Source organism: Solea solea, chromosome 3, assembly GCF_958295425.1.
Source record: "Solea solea chromosome 3, fSolSol10.1, whole genome shotgun sequence".
Lineage (NCBI taxonomy): Eukaryota > Metazoa > Chordata > Actinopteri > Pleuronectiformes > Soleidae > Solea > Solea solea.
In genome coordinates, this window is record NC_081136.1 from 6,259,594 (window position 1) to 6,278,147 (window position 18,554).

The 18,554-nt window shown below is 40.0% G+C and overlaps 2 protein-coding genes and 5 non-coding genes across 12 annotated transcripts in view; 2 read left to right on the plus strand and 5 right to left on the minus strand.

Annotated features, from left to right (window-relative positions):
* map4k2 (mitogen-activated protein kinase kinase kinase kinase 2) overlaps positions 1-11,120 on the plus strand; it is a 33,990-nt gene extending 22,870 nt beyond the window's left edge. Inside the window, exons 16-32 of one of the 4 annotated variants that reach the window (XM_058625582.1) lie at positions 2,500-2,538; positions 2,992-3,025; positions 3,196-3,352; positions 3,467-3,645; positions 3,896-3,937; positions 4,984-5,068; positions 5,202-5,281; positions 5,515-5,575; positions 6,184-6,307; positions 6,978-7,036; positions 7,119-7,222; positions 7,533-7,710; positions 7,833-7,901; positions 8,394-8,480; positions 8,576-8,646; positions 8,750-8,805; positions 9,431-11,120. In XM_058625582.1, the coding sequence (XP_058481565.1) occupies positions 2,500-2,538; positions 2,992-3,025; positions 3,196-3,352; positions 3,467-3,645; positions 3,896-3,937; positions 4,984-5,068; positions 5,202-5,281; positions 5,515-5,575; positions 6,184-6,307; positions 6,978-7,036; positions 7,119-7,222; positions 7,533-7,710; positions 7,833-7,901; positions 8,394-8,480; positions 8,576-8,646; positions 8,750-8,805; positions 9,431-9,518 (1,513 nt within the window). In that variant the 3' untranslated portion in view covers positions 9,519-11,120. The remainder of the gene's footprint in view (positions 1-2,499; positions 2,539-2,991; positions 3,026-3,195; positions 3,353-3,466; positions 3,646-3,895; positions 3,938-4,983; positions 5,069-5,201; positions 5,282-5,514; positions 5,576-6,183; positions 6,308-6,977; positions 7,037-7,118; positions 7,223-7,532; positions 7,711-7,832; positions 7,902-8,393; positions 8,481-8,575; positions 8,647-8,749; positions 8,806-9,430) is intronic. The other 3 variants (XM_058625583.1, XM_058625585.1, XM_058625584.1) reach the window with 3 other exon arrangements.
* trnaa-ugc (transfer RNA alanine (anticodon UGC)) lies at positions 112-183 on the minus strand. The gene has a single exon. It is a non-coding gene; the product is annotated as a tRNA-Ala (tRNA).
* trnaa-cgc (transfer RNA alanine (anticodon CGC)) lies at positions 342-413 on the minus strand. The gene has a single exon. It is a non-coding gene; the product is annotated as a tRNA-Ala (tRNA).
* Positions 562-633, minus strand: trnaa-ugc (transfer RNA alanine (anticodon UGC)). Its single transcript has one exon. It is a non-coding gene; the product is annotated as a tRNA-Ala (tRNA).
* Positions 813-884, minus strand: trnaa-cgc (transfer RNA alanine (anticodon CGC)). Its single transcript has one exon. It is a non-coding gene; the product is annotated as a tRNA-Ala (tRNA).
* Positions 1,033-1,104, minus strand: trnaa-ugc (transfer RNA alanine (anticodon UGC)). Its single transcript has one exon. It is a non-coding gene; the product is annotated as a tRNA-Ala (tRNA).
* Positions 11,121-12,407: 1,287 nt separating the features above from the next.
* LOC131457206 (RNA-binding protein 4.1-like) lies at positions 12,408-17,668 on the plus strand. Of its 3 annotated transcripts, XM_058626100.1 has the most exons (4): positions 12,408-12,529; positions 14,111-14,540; positions 14,912-15,672; positions 15,808-17,668. In XM_058626100.1, exons 2-3 carry the CDS (start codon positions 14,129-14,131, stop codon positions 15,655-15,657), a joined length of 1,158 nt encoding a protein of 385 aa, XP_058482083.1. In that variant the 5' UTR covers positions 12,408-12,529; positions 14,111-14,128; the 3' UTR covers positions 15,658-15,672; positions 15,808-17,668. The 3 variants fall into 3 exon arrangements, with proteins under 3 accessions (XP_058482083.1, XP_058482081.1, XP_058482082.1); XM_058626098.1 differs by having other exon boundaries at positions 14,912-17,668; XM_058626099.1 differs by lacking the exon at positions 12,408-12,529 and adding an exon at positions 13,181-13,364 and having other exon boundaries at positions 14,912-17,668.
* The last annotated feature ends 886 nt before the right edge of the window (positions 17,669-18,554 follow it).

The following is an 18,554-nucleotide window of genomic DNA, read 5'->3' on the forward strand; positions in this document are numbered from 1 at the left end:
AATGTACACATTTAGTTGTTAAACTATAGTACCGTACACTGTTTGCTGAAAGATTATATTTCAATAGTGCAAGGATTTGTCTGAACATAAATATTTGCTTTGGATTACAAATGGAGATGATGGGGATTGAACCCAAGACCTCATACATGCAAAGCATGCGCTCTACCACTGAGCTACATCCCCTCTGCTTTTGGTTTGAAAACATGCATTTTCTGTGCAGAATGTACACAATTAGTTGCTAAACAGAAGTACCGTACACTGTTTGCTGAAAGGTTATATTTCGATAGTGCAAGAATTTGTCTGAAGATGAATATTTGCTTTGGATTACTGTAGATTATAAATGGAGATGCTGGGGATTGAACCCAGGACCTCATACATGCGAAGCACACGCTCTACCACTGAGCTACATCCCCTCTGTTTTTGTTTGAAAACATGCAGTTTTCTGTGCAGAATGTACACAATTAGCTGTTAAACAGAAGTACCATACACTGTTTGCTGAAAGGTTATATTTCAATAGTGCAAGGATTTGTCTGAACATAAATATTTGCTTTGGATTACAAATGGAGATGCTGGGGATTGAACCGAGGACCTCATACATGCAAAGCAAGCGCTCTACCACTGAGCTACATCCCCTCTGTTTTTGGTTGAAAACATGCAGTTTTTTGTAGAAAACATGCAGTTTTTTGTACATAATGTACACAATTAGTTGTTAAACAGAAGTACCATACACTGTTTGCTGAAAGGTTATATTTCGATAGTGCAAGAATTTGTCTGAACATGAATATTTGCTTTGGATTACTGTAGATTATAAATGGAGATGCTGGGGATTGAACCCAGGACCTCATACATGCGAAGCACACGCTCTACCACTGAGCTACATCCCCTCTGTTTTTGGTTGAAAACATGTACTTTTCTGTGCAGAATGTACACAATTAGCTGTTAAACAGAAGTACCATACACTGTTTGATGAAAGGTTATATTTCAATAGTGCAAGGATTTGTCTGAACATAAATATTTGCTTTGGATCATAAATGGAGATGCTGGGGATTGAACCCAGGACCTCATACATGCAAAGCATGCGCTCTACCACTGAGCTACATCCCCTTCTTTTGAGTCCATAAAGAGTAAAGTTGTAACAAAATACCATATAACTAGCAGCAATTATAATCCTAACTCTGACTGACAGAGAGGTCAAAACAGATTGACTGTTGCTTTTTAAATAAACACGGACAGATCCTACTACGGTGTCAGTTCAGGAAATAGACGGGAAATTACATACAAGATTACAGAAAAGATTCCTGTTTGGACATTGTGGTCTCGGTGTCAGGGCCTGAGAACAAAGAGGTCACGTCCTCTCTATTCTGGGATAGTTGCTTGTGTCTAACATTCAATTTTGCTGAAAATGAAAGGGTTCGTTTCAGTGACTTCATGAGCTTTTTCCAGCTTGTTTTTGGTGTGTGAGACATTCCCAGTGATTTGCATGGAGTTATAACCGTGTTTTTGAGTTAATAAAGGGGGAAATAATTGATTTCCTGGTGGGTTTAACACATTTTTAATAGGAATATGTTTGTTTTGAAATAGAAAATTCTAATCTAAAGACGTTGGTGAGTATAACTGTCAGTAATGGCGGCTAAAACTGGAGTTAAAGTGATAGTTAGGGCTTTTGTGAAGTCTCTTGTTTGACGTGCTGAGGCTCACTCTCGGTGAAAACATGTCTGCCTGCAGAGAAACAAAGAAAAGACTGATTATTAACCACTTAACAAAAAAAGCTCACTTCACAATCATCACCCTTTTAAGTCAAAGAGTATTTTTTGCCACTTTACCTTGCTGTTAGAAGGCCTTTTCTGACTGTAAAACTTGTGTCACTTTGTAAACCACTTTCTCTGCCACACCAAAGTCCATAGAGAAAATCTGCAATTTTTCATCAAGGCACACAGGAGTTGTGCATCCTCTGTAGCCTCCAGTAAAGGTAAATGTTTTATGTTGTGACTTTGGTGTAAAAACTCAGTTGATCAGATTTACTTTAGTGGCACAAACTTACCAAAAGAGACAGCAGCAGACCAGGAGCTCCTGTTTTCCCATGAGATTAAAACACTGCCTTCCTCTATGGAGTTTGGTGCAGGAGAGTGAGCGTGGTCGTTTGCGGTCAGAAAAAGCTGTCTAACAGCAAAGTAAAGTGGTAAAACTATTCATATTGACATAGACTCAGTTAGGTGAGCTATTTAGTAAGTGGCTAAAATCCTTGCATCCCCGCTGGCAGCCGTGTTTTCAGCGAGGGTGTGTCTCAGGCCGGTCTCTCGGCACAGCGCGGTCACTGCAAACCACTTTAATTATAAACAGGAATGATCCTTTAATATCGCTGTGAAATCGGCAGTGTAAGCGTTTTTTTGTTTTTTTTAATCCTGGAACCAGTACAAGTCGACCTGTGGTTCCTTCCCTCTCATTGTTGTGGGCCATTGAGGCCCGTAGTCAGATAAACACCAGGTCTTCCTGTTGCAGGAGCCTGTTGGAATGTGTCGAGCAAGCTCTGCAGCTGAGGTAGGCCCCGCCCATCACCTCCAGCCTCTCCCCCGCCATCCCACATGAATTCACCTGAAATAAACCTGCTTCTTGTGCTGATTGATGTTGTCCTCGTGTGAATATCAGCTAATGCCGAGTCAGTGGGTTTGTGTTCGTTCCCCGCTAATCCCCAACCTCAGACCCTGAACCCCCGCTGTCCCTCTTTGTGGACTGGATTCGGTGACTCAGCACAAACCCACTGGTTCTGAGCTTTGTGGGCTTTTTTTTGTCTGACTTCTGTTTTTTTCTTAATTACCATTATTATAATTTTTGTGGTGTCTAATTAAGGGTTTTTTGTCTAAGTGTCACTGTTACCCTGCCCTCAGCTTCTTCACCTCTGTTGTCCATCTTGTTGTCATGATGATGCTCTTGCATTGATTGCATGCTTTCTGTTGGATTCTGATTGTGTCTCTTTCTCTTTCTTTTATCTAGGAGTTTAACCATCAGGAGGGCGCCATCTAGTGATGTGAGTGTGAACCACATGCCTGTAAACTATTCTTTAATGTTAAGTCCTTGATTTGAATCTACACACACACACACACACACACAAATCTGATAAAAATTTCTGACAAAACAGTAAAGAAATGCATCTCTTTTATTCTCTCAAAGTGAGAAATGTGTTTGTGTTTTTTCCAGGGAAACAAGAAGAGCAGTCTCTTCAGTCCGTCCACAGCGTCTCTGCCGGCCTTCAGCTTTTTGTCTCCCAGCACAGAGGACAGCGACCCGATGCTGAGGCCGACCTGTACACTGGGCCCCGACAGCGTTGTCGCCACTGACTCCGCCTCCAACACAGGTACGACACACCCCAATCTGATGTCACGTCATGTCACTGACATTTGTAAAGAACATTTGTAAAGACATTTGTAGGGCTTTTTCAGCACCTAAGACAAAATATGTTCTCTTTAAGAAGCACTGACCAGGTGCTCAGCCAGTCAGGACATCAGACAGCGCTGCAGTGACCCATGTCTACCCGGGGGGGGCGCTGTAACGGCAGAAAAGAGGAAGGCCACCACTGTCTCATCTCCAAAGCGAGAGACACCTCTATCCCCCGAGTGGAGCACACTAAGGAAGCAGACTGAAAACTCTGTGAGTTCAAAAAGCCAAACACCTGTGTCCTCGATCATCTCGTGTGATTTAACCGAATAATAACTTTCTAATCTTTTGGTTTCGTGTTTGGGTCCTTTTTAAAAGTCTGTTTGTTTGTGTGTGTGTGTGTGTGTGTGTGTGTGTGTGAGAGACAACGAATCATGCAACCAAGCGAGATGTTGATTTGTGACGCACAGTTTCTGTCCTCCCCTTTTTTGTTTTGTCCCGTGTAACCCTTGACATTTTCCAGAGGGCTGAGTGTCATGGACTTCCTCCCACCCCTCAAGTCCATGTAAGTGTGACATCTAACAGCATGCCTACAAACCCACAGTCAGTACGTTTACATGGCAAGAATGAATTACACTGTGGGGCTCGTCGTACGCACAAGTGAATTTTTTTCATCCCTTTCCATCCTGCTTTTTCATCCACATGGAACTGGCAAATTTGGGAAACTTAAAGGGATATTTTGGGAAAACAGGTCCCAGAGTGAAGAAATCGCAAAACGCCTTCCTTGTTTTTTTGTGTATACAACCAATACACAACTTCACAAAAACGATAATTCCCACTTCTTGCATCTTTGTCGACTTTGGAGTTTGTACGCAGCACACAAGATTTTCTTCTTCTGTATTATAAGTATTATTCTATGGCAGCGTAACAGTGTCACATACAGGCCTGGCATATATATGTATATATATATACATATATATATATACATATATATATATATATATACATATACATATATATATATATTCTCCAGACACTTTATGAAACCATTTATTTTTGGAAAACCTTAAGAATGAAATAAGAAAAACGTCATGTCAGGAAACATGTTAGTCCGACTGAAATTGTCTTAAATCAGATTCCTCAAAGTCGGACTTACACGCCCAGAAAATGCTGTTGTAATGCATGTATATTCAGTCGGACAAGAGTCTCGGTGTTCTGTAAATGCCCCACATCTCCCACCTCTCTGGCTAGAACTTCATTAATTAATAGAAGAAGCCGATACACATAAGGATAAGACAACGGCGACAGAAACATGGCAAAATTCAGGCACGAGGAAACTGGATTTATGCTGTTCAGTCTTCCGACCTATTCCCTTAAAAATACCCAATTGTTTAAGCTTGAGAGCATAAATTCAGTTTAACTGCATGTGCGCATGGAAACGTACTGAATGACACTTGACCAATGGCAACGCTCTGATCACTAACACAAAATCACAGGTTTACAACTTCATCAATCACACAACTATCACTTTTAAATGAAGTCCACAAACTCAATTACTCGTTGGTCAGAATGTAAGTGTGATGTGATGAATTTGCTGCGGTGTTTCTGTAGATGGGAGCGTGCTTCTCCAAAGTCTTCAACGGTTGTCCTCTAAACATCAACTGTGCTGTCACCTGGATTTTACCCAAGACAAGAGGTGAGGCAGTCAGGCCCCGCTTTCATTTCTGATTCCTCCTTAATTATTGTTCGTTCACATTTTTATTATTGCCTAACATTATAGTACAATTACTCATTTATTAGTACTATGATGAATCCTGTTTTCTGCTCAGATCAATACCTGATTCTTGGAGCGGAGGAAGGCATCTACACACTGAACCTCAACGAACTTCATGAAGACACACTAGAGAAGGCGAGTCATTTAATTGATAAGTCGTGCTGGGATTCATATGTGTTCTGGACCTTATACTGTCCAAGAAATAGAGGAAGCTCTGGATACATTTGCTTAGGGAAGTATTCTAAAAAGGAAAATGAAATTACCTCAACAAAAACATCTTTATCAGCATATTGGAAATCAAATGTATGGACCAAACAGTCAAAAACGTGATGATTATGTTACTGAGAGTCTTTTCTTTCCCTCCACAGCTGCTCCCTCAGAGATGTACATGGCTGTATGTCATGAACAATGTGCTGATGTCTGTCTCAGGTAACAAACATGTAAATAATGGTTTTAGCCGGTGAACTAAAGTCACTTTATCATTTTAAGTTTATTTGACAAGTTTAGTATTTTGTAATGGCCTGGTTTCATGCATTAAATACGCAATTTAGGACATCAGTGCAGACACACAAGATTGGTGAGACAAACCAGAAGTGTGCATAATTTTTTCATAATTAAACTATTTAGATGAGATGGGAGGCAAAAAAAACCTGCAAATCAACCAAACATATCACGCCAAATCATATCGTTCTACGTTTGTTATAAACACAGAATAATTTACTGTATATCAGTGGTTCCCAAAGACTGGGTCGGGACCCACAGATGGGTCGTGGGAGATTTTTTTCAGGTCCCCAAACAAATTAGCTGAATTTTCCCAATCTTTTGAGTTTAGATATGTGTGCGTATGTTTTTAAAACACTTGCAAACAATTACGTTTGACGTAATTTACCTAAAAACAGGTCTTGTAAATGTCAAAATGATATTAGGTGTTACAGATATGGTTCTTGTTGGAATTGATATTGTGATTTGGGTCATCTTGCCAAAAAAAATCCATATAAAAGTTTGGTGAACGCTCATCAAAATGTGCGATCCTGTAGGAAAGTCGTCCCAGCTTTACTCCCACAGCCTGACGACGCTGTTCGAGCAGAAAGGGCATGTGCCCAAGAGACCCGGCAGTCTGTCGCTCGGCACCAACCGCTTCACTGAGAGGATCAGCACCAGGTACACCTGGACTTAACCCGAGACGTTAAAAGGCTAATGTGGGATTTTTGAAGTGGGGTTGTGTGAGGTGACCATGCAAAGTCAAGTGTGTTGCATACAGGCTACGTGTTGTGGGAGGCTGCTGATTGTGGGCAGGGACAAAAAATCTGCATCAGCTTAAGTGTAAGCCCTTTAAAGAAAGTGTTAATTGCAATTTTACAGCCTTTTCCAACAGGAAACTGAAGTGCAAGTCCCTCTGTAAACTGTTCAGTCCCCACACCAAAGTCCATAGAGGAAATCAGCGATTTTACATCATATGCACATAGGAGGTGTTGACCCACTGCTGCCTCCATCAGCAAGTTCATATATGTTGTTGTGTTTGAGCTCTTTCACAGAGAACTACGCAAATAACACAAACCTACAAAATAAGGCAGCGGTAGATCAGCAGCTCCTGTTTCCTTGTGAGCTTAAAATGCTGATTTTCTCTATGGGATTTGGTGTGGGAGAGTGAGGGGTTTTCAAGATGACAAAAACTTCCGTTTACTGTAATAGATACTGTCTAACGGCAATGAATATACAGTTTTCTTGACATATTGTACACTTAAGCTCTAGACTATCCTTCAAGGAAAACATCTGTAGAAGTAGTGGTGCTGAACAGACAGTTAAAGGTGTATTCCCTCTTAAAACACAGGAAGTTTGCCATATCTGTGAAGATCCCCGAAACCAAAGGCTGCAGAACATGTAGTGTAGGTAAGTGAATTTAAGCAGAGTTTATTTTATGTTTATTCAATAGCAACAACAACAACAACTCACCCTTTTCTGTGTCTCTCAGCAAGAAACCCATACACAGACAGCACGTTCCTGTGTGCGGCTGTCCCGTCCGGCCTGGTTCTGCTGCTGTGGTATGAGCCTCTGCAGAAGTTCATGCATCTAAAGGTTTGTGCATGCATGCATGAGTGTGCGTGTGAATGTGTGACTGGCATAGCAGTAGTTTAAAGTGCTTTGAGTGGTCATCAAGATGAGAAAATTGTTACGTGAAATGTAGTGATGAGTCGTGGCTCTCTGGTTTGCTGTATCAGAGTAAAACTCATCCCTAAAAGAGACAAGAATGTTATACACTGTTTCAATTCAAACTGTCTACGTGTCCTGTCTTTATCTAAGAATATCAGCATCTCTCTACACGTGTAGACCATCTACATTCGTACCATCATGTGATGTAACCTGACTGCTGTTGTTTTCCGTGCAGCACATGGCGATGAAGCTCCCCGACTCTCTGCCGGTGTTTGAGCTGCTGGTGTTGGTGACAGATGAGTTTCCTCAGCTGTGCGTTGGTGTGAGAGACTGTAGCAACGGGAAGCCTCCGGCCAACCAGCAGCTGAAGTTTGACATCATAGAGCTGAACGGAACGCCTGTGTCAGTGCCAGGTACGAATGACCCTTTTGTCAAATTTGGTCCTTGAAACGAAATAGTTTGGGCTCTCTCCTGCTCTCAAGTAACTTCTCCTCTCGGTGTGTGTGTGTGTGTGTGTGTGTGTGTGTGTCTGCAGATTGTGGAGCACTTAGAGCAGTGCAGGTGACACAGCTGGACAGAGACACTGTCCTCATCGCAGTAGAAAGTAAGTCCTTTCCATTTAAAGACATCTTCCAAATCACTCTTTTTTAGCCGGACTAAGACAATAATTCGGTTTTCTTAATGTCATGTAAACACGTTAGTCCGACTAAAGTCTTAACGTACCTGGATAATGTGATTCATAGTCCGATTACTGCGTCGGACTTCTGCACATGCGCCAAAATCTACAGCCTTAGCTCGATTTAACTGTGCATGTTAACGTGTACGTGTTTCCCCAAACTTTGTGTATGGGGACCTTCTTTTAAAGATGGCAAACAAAGAGCACATTTGTGAGTTATGTAGTGACTAATTCATATATACAACACGTATAAATCTTAAATAAAAACAAATTTGCTTGGGGATCCCAAAAAAAATCTCCCAAGACCCATCTGTAGACCCTGCTCCAGTGTTTGGGAATCACTTCTCTGATTCATCCAACCACCCCGATGTAGCATCTTAGCATGCTGCGTCCTCACTTGAATGTTTGTTTGTTGTACAGAAACAGTTCGCATCGTGAACCTCTGTGGGCTTCCGTCCAAAGAGCTGGCTGCTGAAATGGTCTTTGACTTCCCCATTGAAACACTAGGTAGACACATTCATGTGAAAAAACAAACAAAACACTGAGTGAGTGAGACTTGACGCCCCCTGCTGATACGTTTGTGACATTGCATGTCGTTACAGTGTGCTTACAGGACAGCGTCCTGGCCTTCTGGAAACATGGACTTAAAGGGAAGAGTTTTCATTCAAATGAGGTGAGATTCACCGCGTGTCAGACTCGGACTCATCTCGTGTCCTGTGTTGTTTTTTTCCCCCGCTCAAATATGCAACTTCTGTTTTCCTCACCTTCATCTGCAGACAACACAAGAAATAACAGACGAGAGTCGCGTGTTCAGAGTGTTGGGAACAAACAGGTACGTTGACGTTAATCTGAACATATCGGTGTCGCTCGCTGTGACACCGACAGACTTGATGTACATATTTTTTTACATCCATCCACCCATTGCCTACTGCATTATTCTCACTATTGTAGCCGTGGAGCCATGTCCATGCCATTCGGCATCCTTTTTGCATGCTTCTGTGTTTTTAAATTCTCGCCATTCGACAAAAAATAGCCAGTCCAATGTTTACTCGACAGCTGTTTCTGCAACGGATTTCTCTGCTTCTGTTTCGCCAACGCTCTGACATGATGAACTAAAATCTAGAGTCTAAAATAACGCTATTCCTGCCTTGATTTTATAGCCGCTAACTGACTAAGCGGTGTACGTGTATTACCGTGAAGCAATTCATGTTTTATGTAAGATCGGAGACTGCCTGAGACCTCCTGATTGTGAGGACTGAGGTTTTGCACTAACAGACAGTAGGGGGAGTGGAGACAGCCCCCAATCTCCTTGCAATAAGACATTTAACCATCACAATGACTCCAAAGCTGTTACATTAGGTTAAAATCCTGCATAGTTCACCCTTTGCCATACGTCTTTGATTGATGGTGTTTGGATAAACCGTGAGGGTGTTTCCTTCCCCCTCTCTTTTGTTCAGGGACATCATCCTTCAGAGCACACCAACCCATGACCCGTCAGCACTGAGCAACCTGTACATCCTCACCGGACACGAGAGCAGCTACTGAGAAGGAAACAAGACATTGTTTTCTCCTTCCAGAAGTCGCGTCCATGCGGACTGAAGCTGTAGCAGACACACACACACCGACGAACAACTGATCACTCCACCTCTCTGCTGTGAATGACTAACGTCAGTGTGGGGACTCAGTTGTCCACTCAGACTCAAGACTCTGTTCTGTGGGGGCAACAAGACTGCGAAACACTGACTTTCTAACTCGTGAGTTGTCCTAATTAAAACTGCAAAAGCCAAGATTCTCACGTAAAATCAAGTCGCCCTCATACAACATGAACCGCTGCTGTCAGTACAGACCATGTGATGCGTTCCATTTAAATTGGAAGTCGGAACTGGGAGTGATGTCACCTCTGATTTGACCGCGATCAAGTCAGAAAAAATCATTAACACGGACACTAATAGCGTAGCCACATGTCCACCAGTACAAATTGGACAGTACTATGTGAACGACTGACTTAATCTGAAACAAGTAGGACAGACGTGGAATTATTCACATCTGTTTCTTTGCCAAAAGGGAGCGCCCACTCTTTCTCTGCCTCCAGTGATTTTCCAGAATGAGTTAAATTCAAGATGCTTAATTAATAGCAAAACCATCCTAGTCTTTCACATCACTTTATACAGGGTTATTATGGAATTACTGATCAATAATGTGACTGTTGTTCACAGACAGCGTGGCCCTGTACTTATGTGCGTCTAAGACAAAAGTTTTGTTTATCTCAATATCTTTCTATAGATCCATGAAGATTAAATAGAGTTGCCAGAAAAACAAAGAACTCAATAAAGTGCTATAAAGTTTTGTATTGCTGATGATTAGCTGTTAGCTGTCTTGTATAAAGTACATGAGTAAAAGTACAAGTATCTTACCAGAAAATGACTTTGGTACACTTTTTATGATATTACTGAAGTAAAAGTCTTTAAGTGTATGACATTTACTGTACTTAAGTATGAAAAGTAATTTCTGATATAAAATGTACTAAAGTTTTAGAAGTAAAAGTATGGAAAAAGGGATTTTTAGCTCAGAGGTAGAGCGCGTCGTCTCCTTGAAGGTTGTGAGTTCAATTCCCAGCTCCGCTAGTCCACATACCGATGTGTCCTCGGGCAAGACACTTAACCCCATGTTGCCGTGTGAATGGCTATTAAAGGAGTGTGAAAGAAACATGCACTGTATGTATGGGTGAATGGCAAAAACTATACTGTTAAGTGGTTATCAAGTCTAGAAAAGCGCTATATAAATACAAACCATTTACCACCTCCTCTTCTGATTTTATTTGGTAGTAACGAGCACAAAAGATAGTTAGGGGAGATGTTTTGGAGTCAAAGTACACAATTTTCTTTTTTAAATGTGAAGTTAAAGTTGCGAGAATTATAAAAGTACAGATACTTGGATTTTGTACTTACAGTACAACACTGGCTGTTAGCACTCAGAGGAATTTCAGACAGCTGCATTACCCTCTAAAACCCTAAAAGGGAGCATTTATTGACCAGTTAGTGTGATGCTAACTGTGCTGTATATATGTACGTTTACCTGCCAGCACAATACTAAATGGACTAATGTACATGTTATGCATCATGTTTGGAGTTTATAGATAGTACATTATTAAACCATCAGAACCTTATCTCGTTGAAGCTTGCTTACAAAGCACATTAGCTTGAGCTAAGTGTTAACACTCGAGCTAAGCTAATTGTCTAGAATGTTTTCATACTTTTATCTAAAACCATTTTGATTCAGGAAGCCACGTCTAAATGTACCTTGAAGATTGTGAATGTGTGAGCTTAGCATTCAATTTTATGCTCCATTGGGTTTCGAGGGCCAAACATTTCTGAATGTGAAGGGTCATTTCAAAGCAGTTTAAAACCTGCGTGTGTCAAACGCAGCTTTAACACCTGTTTTTAACTCACATAATAGACTAAACGTTAATTTGACTCAATGCAGTGCCATAACAAGTGAATGCAAATGTATACTCCTGCTTGTTTGACCGAATTGTACATTCTACTACATTAGTTGTGTGTGTAATGGTATTTAATTTATTTGTAAAAAAGACAACTGTATTAGTAACACTCACCTCTCTCTCCCTGAGAGATACTTGAAAGACAATATGCATTTGTTTTTAGGGATTTTGTTTTTTATTATTATTATAATTGTGATATATTTAGCCTATATACAATGCAGTGTGCTCTTACACAATGGAGGGATTGTACTTTACAAAATAAAGATTTTAATATTCTTCAAAGCAAAAGCAGACTTAGTTTCAGTTTGTGCATGCTTTATTGTGAATGGATAAAAATATGTATTTAAAATAATGATAAATAAACAAATAAAAAAACCAAATAATGATTATTTTCATTATGGATTAATTTGTTTTTTGCGATTCATCGAGTACCTGTTTGTCAAAATGTCAAAATATTTAAAAAAAAATGTTGATCAAACCTGGAAATGATGATGTTCTTGAGTCTTTCTTTTTCCACAAAACAAAATAATATTCACATTTAAGATGCTGAAAAAACCCATAATAGTTGATGATTAATTTATCAACAAACCAAAACATGAAAACATTACAGCATCTCCACATTAAAGAAAACAATAAACAATTTACAAGGCAAAGAAAAAACTTCCTGCAGTATGTGGGTACTAACATTCTTTCTGCAGTTTGGTCCCATTAAAAACAAATAGAGGGCACAGATAAGGAGGCAGATGGAATACCGGTTCAAAGGCAACGGTTTAAGTTTTTTCTTCTTTTTTTAATATGAATTTTATTATACTTATAAAATAATTAAACTTTTAAAATTATACTTAATTTAACTAATGTCTTTATCTGTTTTGCAAACGCACACGTTCTAGTTATTTATATCAGTTATTTGAAAAGACTGGGTTAATACGCACTCCAGTACAGTAGGTGGCGGTAATGCGTCCCAGCGCTGCTCGCAAAAAAACAGGAAATAGATTAAACGGCAGCAGCGCCATTTCACATTTCATTCATTGGCGTTAAGGCCTACTTCACTTTATTGGTGAGTTTTGAGTTTTAACGATTCAATGGGAACGTGAAATACCCTCTGGGGAGTTACATATGTGGAGCTGTCACTGTGTTGCTGAAATAAATATTTTTCATAGACGTGTAGGGTGAAATAATGAGCGAACGTTTGCAGTGAGTTATTAGCCAGCTAGCTGTTTTAGCTTCCTGAATCCCAACCCAAGCGAACGCCATTACAATAAACTCTGGACGCACTGCGCGCCTAACGCTATTTCCAGAGGTTTAAAACGAGCGAGTTAAGTGTTAATTGGTCGTTAATATATGTTAATATTGGACGAAGATTCAGTCCATACGTCGTCAATGTTAGCAAAACATTGAACATTAATATTGGACGAAGATTCAGTCCATACGTCGTCAATGTTAGCAAAACATTAAACATGGCACTCTTTAACGGACTAACTTGTCTAACTTGATATGTTTCTTAAAGTGTATGGGGAAGTAAATGCGTAGATTCATGGTTTGCAGAGAGAGCCCAGACGATATTAATATTTAAATGGTTTTGACAACTTGACACCACGTAGTTTGAAACTGTGTTTCGTATAGCATCCAAATCTAGTCTAATGCATCTTTTTTATTTTATTTTTTTTAGGGGCAAACTGTCACAAAAGCATGGGAGCAAATGTGTGCATCATATACAGTTGACAATACGATTGCCACTTCTGTACACAGACACCGTTGGAAAATTATTCAGAACTTAATTTATCTTCAAAAAAAAGTCCTCAAATTTTATAAGGGGACCTAACCCAGTCTCTGGGAATAACATCACTATCTCATATGCCTTCGTATGAACCGGCATTGCAGCAAATGACTTGGTAATTGCCAGTTTTTGGTGTAATAACAAAAATAAACATGACCAATTTATGAAACCAGTGGAGGGCAGCATTGCACAGTATGGTATTAGAAGAAGACTATGTATTATTACGTTACATGTCATTTAGCAGACGGTTTTATCCAAAGCGACTTATGTACAACCTGGAGTTGAACATGTGACCATGAAGTCTTTTGCACACAGGGTACCATTCTTAACCACTCGGCTACCCCATCCCTTTTAAAGCTTCTCTAAAGCTGTAACAAACAGTTTTAGTTTTTGTGTTGGTCCATAATATGTTGATTATGTCCAGGAACCAACATTTTTCAGTTGTAAAGTTTTCTTTGTCAAATGAAGCAATGAAACCAGAACATATTCACTTTTAACACGCTAAAAAAAATCACAAAGCTTGTTTTAATTAATAAATAACAGAATAATCGTTCATCAAAATATTTGATGACTAGTTTAGTAAGTAGCTCTTTTAGTAATAAATGTTTAATAAACTGTTATTATATATATTATTTTATAGTTTAGTCATTAGAATAAAAAAATTGTGATTAATTAAGTAATCACTTTTTTGCAATCAAATGACTCGGTTGTATTAAACTTTATTTTTGCTTGGTGTATCTAAAGCACTTTTAGTAGGAATAATCTATTCAAATAGCACCAATTTATGGTTTGCTGACAGTTTGAAGTAATCCTGTTTATAGTTATACACTTGTAAATAATGTGTTTTTCTAAACCCTCCAGGATACACAGAACTTCACCATGGTGAAAATTTTTATCGGCAACCTCTCCTGCAACACCACACCCGATGAGCTGCGTGAACTCTTTGAGAAGTATGGCAAAGTGTCCGAATGTGATGTTGTCAAAAACTATGGGTTTGTGCACATGAATAGCATTACCGAAGCGGAGGAGGCCATTCAAAACCTCCATCAGCACCAGCTGCACGGCTGGCGCATGAATGTGGAGATGAGCAAAGGGAGGCCCAAATCTACCACCAAGCTCCATGTCAGTAACATCAGTTCGGACGTCACCACTGATATGCTGCGGGCCAAGTTTGCGGAATATGGCACAGTGGTGGAGTGTGACATAGTGAAAGACTATGCCTTTATACACATGGAGCAAGTGGAGGATGCCATGGAGGCCATCAGTAAGCTGGACAACACGGCCTACAAAGGTGAACTCCTGGCCAGCGGAAACTGGTTTCTTTACAGTCTGTAGATTCGAAATTGGATTCTGTTCTGTCGCCAAGTAAACACCGCTAGCTGATAACTTGAGCACAGCAAAAGAAAGTTTGAATCACTGTTGCCTTCATTGAGCAGGTGGACTGAAAGTAATCAGTTTTAAGTTTGCCAGTCACTTGTAAAACCCTGGACAGTGTAACTGGTGAATAGACATCGGCATGTAACCACGTGCACCTGGCACTGAAGGTTGTTTCGCTTCGCTCAGTGATGTTCAGCCAAATGCTTTGAACGTGCTTTTAGACGGTAAGAGCCTTTTCGTGTCACAACCCTGCGGTCTCATGCGTTTCTTCTCTCTCCTTACAAGGCAAGCTGATCAGCGTACAGCTGTCCACGAGTCGGCTTCGCACTGCCCCGGGAATGGGAAGTCATACCGGCTGCTATGTCTGTGGGAAACATGGTCACTGGTCGAAAGATTGTCCACTCGATCGGAACGGTAGCAGCGACGACAGCATGGGAGGTCGCAGTGGCCGAGCCCCCCCACGCGGTCCCCCGGGTTATGGCAGGGGTGCCTACGGAATGACCCCTCCTCCAGCGGCTGATTACATGGGTGGCTCTGCGTATAGTGAGGGTAGTTATGGAGGTGGAATACCGCCGCCGCCCCCTCCTCGTAGGCTTAGCGGCTATGGCTCTGAGGCAGGTAGTAGGTATGCAAACAGAGCTGCAGGCTCCTATGCTGAGAGGTCATCCGCTTATGATCGTGACCGTCTCTATAACAGTGTTGATTATTATGAAAAGTACAGAGCTCGGCCATATGGCTCGAGTTATTTCGAGGAACGCCGCATGTCCTATATTCCTCCTCCCCCACCTCCCCCTCCTTCCTTCTCAAAGCTTCCCTCTAGTGTAGATCCATACAGGCAAATGCCTCCAACGTCGTCGGCCGATTCAACTGCCGCATACTACGCACGAGACCGCAGCCCGATCCAACGAGTGCCAGACCCTACTGGAGGCTACACCTACGAGCGAACACGGCTGTCACCGGTGTCCTCCAGGACCTCCTACACTGCTCCACGAGCCAAAGATCCTTACACGTCGCGATACAACCCGTACTAAAGCCATGGCGCTAAGGTGAGCAACATGGTAATGACGATCTACATGGAATTAGGAGCTTTTGCTGCTAAATTATATGGGTAATGCTGTGCTGCGGACAATTGGGGATTAAACCGTCGTTTCTGAAAAGGGATTGCTTTGCTCTCTTTGTAGGTCTATTTGTGAACTGCGGGACTTTGCTGTTATATCTTTCGAGCTAGGTGATTTCATCAGTCTGTGCGATGTGCAGGAAACCATACAAGATGTGGGAATTTGGGTTTGGAAAGTGGCATCTTGTCCTTTCAGTACCATTTGCATATTCTGTTTTCAGTAATGTTGTTACACGAACTGCCCTGTCTAACATTTATATTGTATGAAAAAAAAAACTTTGCTCTGCAGGTTCAGCTCGGTTTTTAGCCATGTTTGTTTGTTTTTCTTATTTGTTCATTATGTGTAGCAAATGTAACAAATGTGGATTGTTCAGCTTTTGGTGATTATTCAGAAGGAAGCTGGATTTATAACTATGTGAAGAGACAATTATTATATATATATATATATATACATCTTGCTTTATGCACAGGCTTTTACTATCACACCCTAGGCTACACTGTAGTTCTTCTCTGGGGTTTAACGGCAGTTTGCATCCATGATGCAGAATTACTGCCATCTTCTTGAATTAGAAAACTCCTTCACCACCCAGTCCATCATATTCTATGTCCTCTCCTCCTTCCCACCCTTTTCTTGAAATGCCCCTTTTTAAATAGTAACTACATGCTGCTTGCACCTTAAACGATACTGATTGTTACTCATCTGCCCGTTAACGCTCTGCATTGACTATAAACCCAGCTGACATGTTTTGGTTCCATTTATTATGGAACACTTGCTTTGTTTTTTTAAATTGGGTTGCAGGGTTTACCTGGTTTAATTAGCCAGATCAGTTGCTTGTAGTTCAGTCGAGCCTGAACTTGCTCCTCAGCACATCTAATCTGAGTCAGTTTAATGGATGTATGTAATTATTTTCATTGTACATTAATCTCTTGATTGTTTTTTATTAAACGTCACTGAGGAGCCAAAAAACAACAACCAAAAAAACACACACGCTGAAACATATTCATAATTTATCAAAAACATTCAGTGTAGCACACGAATGGACATCGTTTCACTTTTTAAGAGCACAAAAATCCACATCCATTCAACTGACTCAGCCTAAGTCAGAAAACTGCATCACACTGTGAGAGAAAATGATCTCAAACATTCCAGCATTTTTATTTTTTTTTTAATTCAATTTTATTTAATTGTGTTTACGGAATAGAATAAAGTGAAAAATGCTGAGTGCTGAGAATTGCTGAGTGACACCAAAACAAGGATACGGGACTATTTGCACAACGGCCATTTTGACGGGTCATAGTGAGAAAATTCTTTTAAAAAATGTTTTAATCTTTCGAGAATAAAGTAAATTATTATTCAAGCAAAATCTCACATGATCAGCTGCAACCTGCATCAAGATGAGAAACGCGGAGCATTTTCGTGAAGTTACAAAAATATAGAAATACTTTGCACCACATTATTTTTAGCATTTATTGTGTAATATTATGACTTTTTTAATATTATGACTTTATTCCTATTACTCAGTCATTGAATGCTGGTCAGCATGTGATCAATAAATCCTGATTTTTTTCCTGCTAAAACATGTCAAAATGGCTGCCGTGTAAAGGGCCCATCGGCTGGCGAGCATTTTGTGTGAACAAGACATAGCTATTTTCTTCCCACTGGTGATGTTTATAAAACCTCCGTGTCTTTGGTTTTAGTCTGGGTGGATATGTAGAAACACGGCAGATGGAGAAACACGAGGCAGAACTCGGGACTCTGGGCTGGACAAGTTAGCAAGGCGTGTTTTTCTTTGTTGAACATGTTTGTTTTGCATACAGGTGGATTTGACGTTTGTATTTTTCTTACTAGCTGTGAAAGTACCAGCATACATTAAAAAAAAGAAAGTCTGAAATGAATGTGATTTTTATTAAAGACAACAACTTGGTCTTGACGTTTTTTGTTTGAAAGCTTGTTTGGTGGCATCTCCTTGGATGTGTTTGAGTATTGTGGGTCTCACTGACTGTTAACTTTAACTCCATTTAGTTTAGTCAATCAGGTCCAACGATGGCCCATGAGAACTTCTAACTTTTTGCTTCTTGGAGCCATATTTAAGGGTAAAATGGTTAAACGTTTTTTTATATAAAAAAAAAAATAATGCTATTGTGTGCTTTTGAAACATTGCTGTTAAAACTCTTGAAAAGGTTGAGGGTAAAATAACTCTGGTGCAAAGACATAATTTAAATATAGTGTATGTTTTCTGTAATTTAACATCAAGGCTGAGCAGTCATGCTGAATTTTATTTTTAAAACGAGGCATTTGGAAAATAAGTTTCATTTGAAACACAATAAATCTACAATAAACACTTTGTGAGTTGGTCAATTTACATTCACCAACTTGAGGTCAACAGTTTAATTTATATATTTATTTGTTTTACTTGGAAGGAGAAAGTGACAGTTTCCGGTTCTGCTGAGGGTTTTTTATTATTGTTGTTTACAAAATATAACAAATAGACAAGGACAATAGCAGAACTTGGGAGCAAAATAAAAATAATAAGAATAAAATAATACACATGTATAAAAAAATAATATAAGTCATAAATAAGCAGATAAAAGCAAGACAGTGGGACATAAAAACAAAACAATATATTTGAAATGGGCCTTTTGGTTTTCAACTGAAGATACTGAAGGTATAATTCAAAAACTCTTGTCTTTTCCTCATAAATAAGAGACTTTGCTAAAAAAATAAAATATAATATAGTTGATTACAAAAGACTAATTTGTGTGTTTTGTATTGGTCTTTTACTTGAGTTCACCAGCAGATCTTTCCGTCGT

Bases quoted from the DNA above. Each gene is read 5' to 3' on its own strand.
- LOC131457206 (XM_058626098.1), top strand. From the start codon at position 14,129: ATGGTGAAAATTTTTATCGGCAACCTCTCCTGCAACACCACACCCGAT. The intron at 14,541-14,911 runs GTGAACTCCTGG...TCTCCTTACAAG, and splicing joins GGACAACACGGCCTACAAAG to GCAAGCTGATCAGCGTACAG.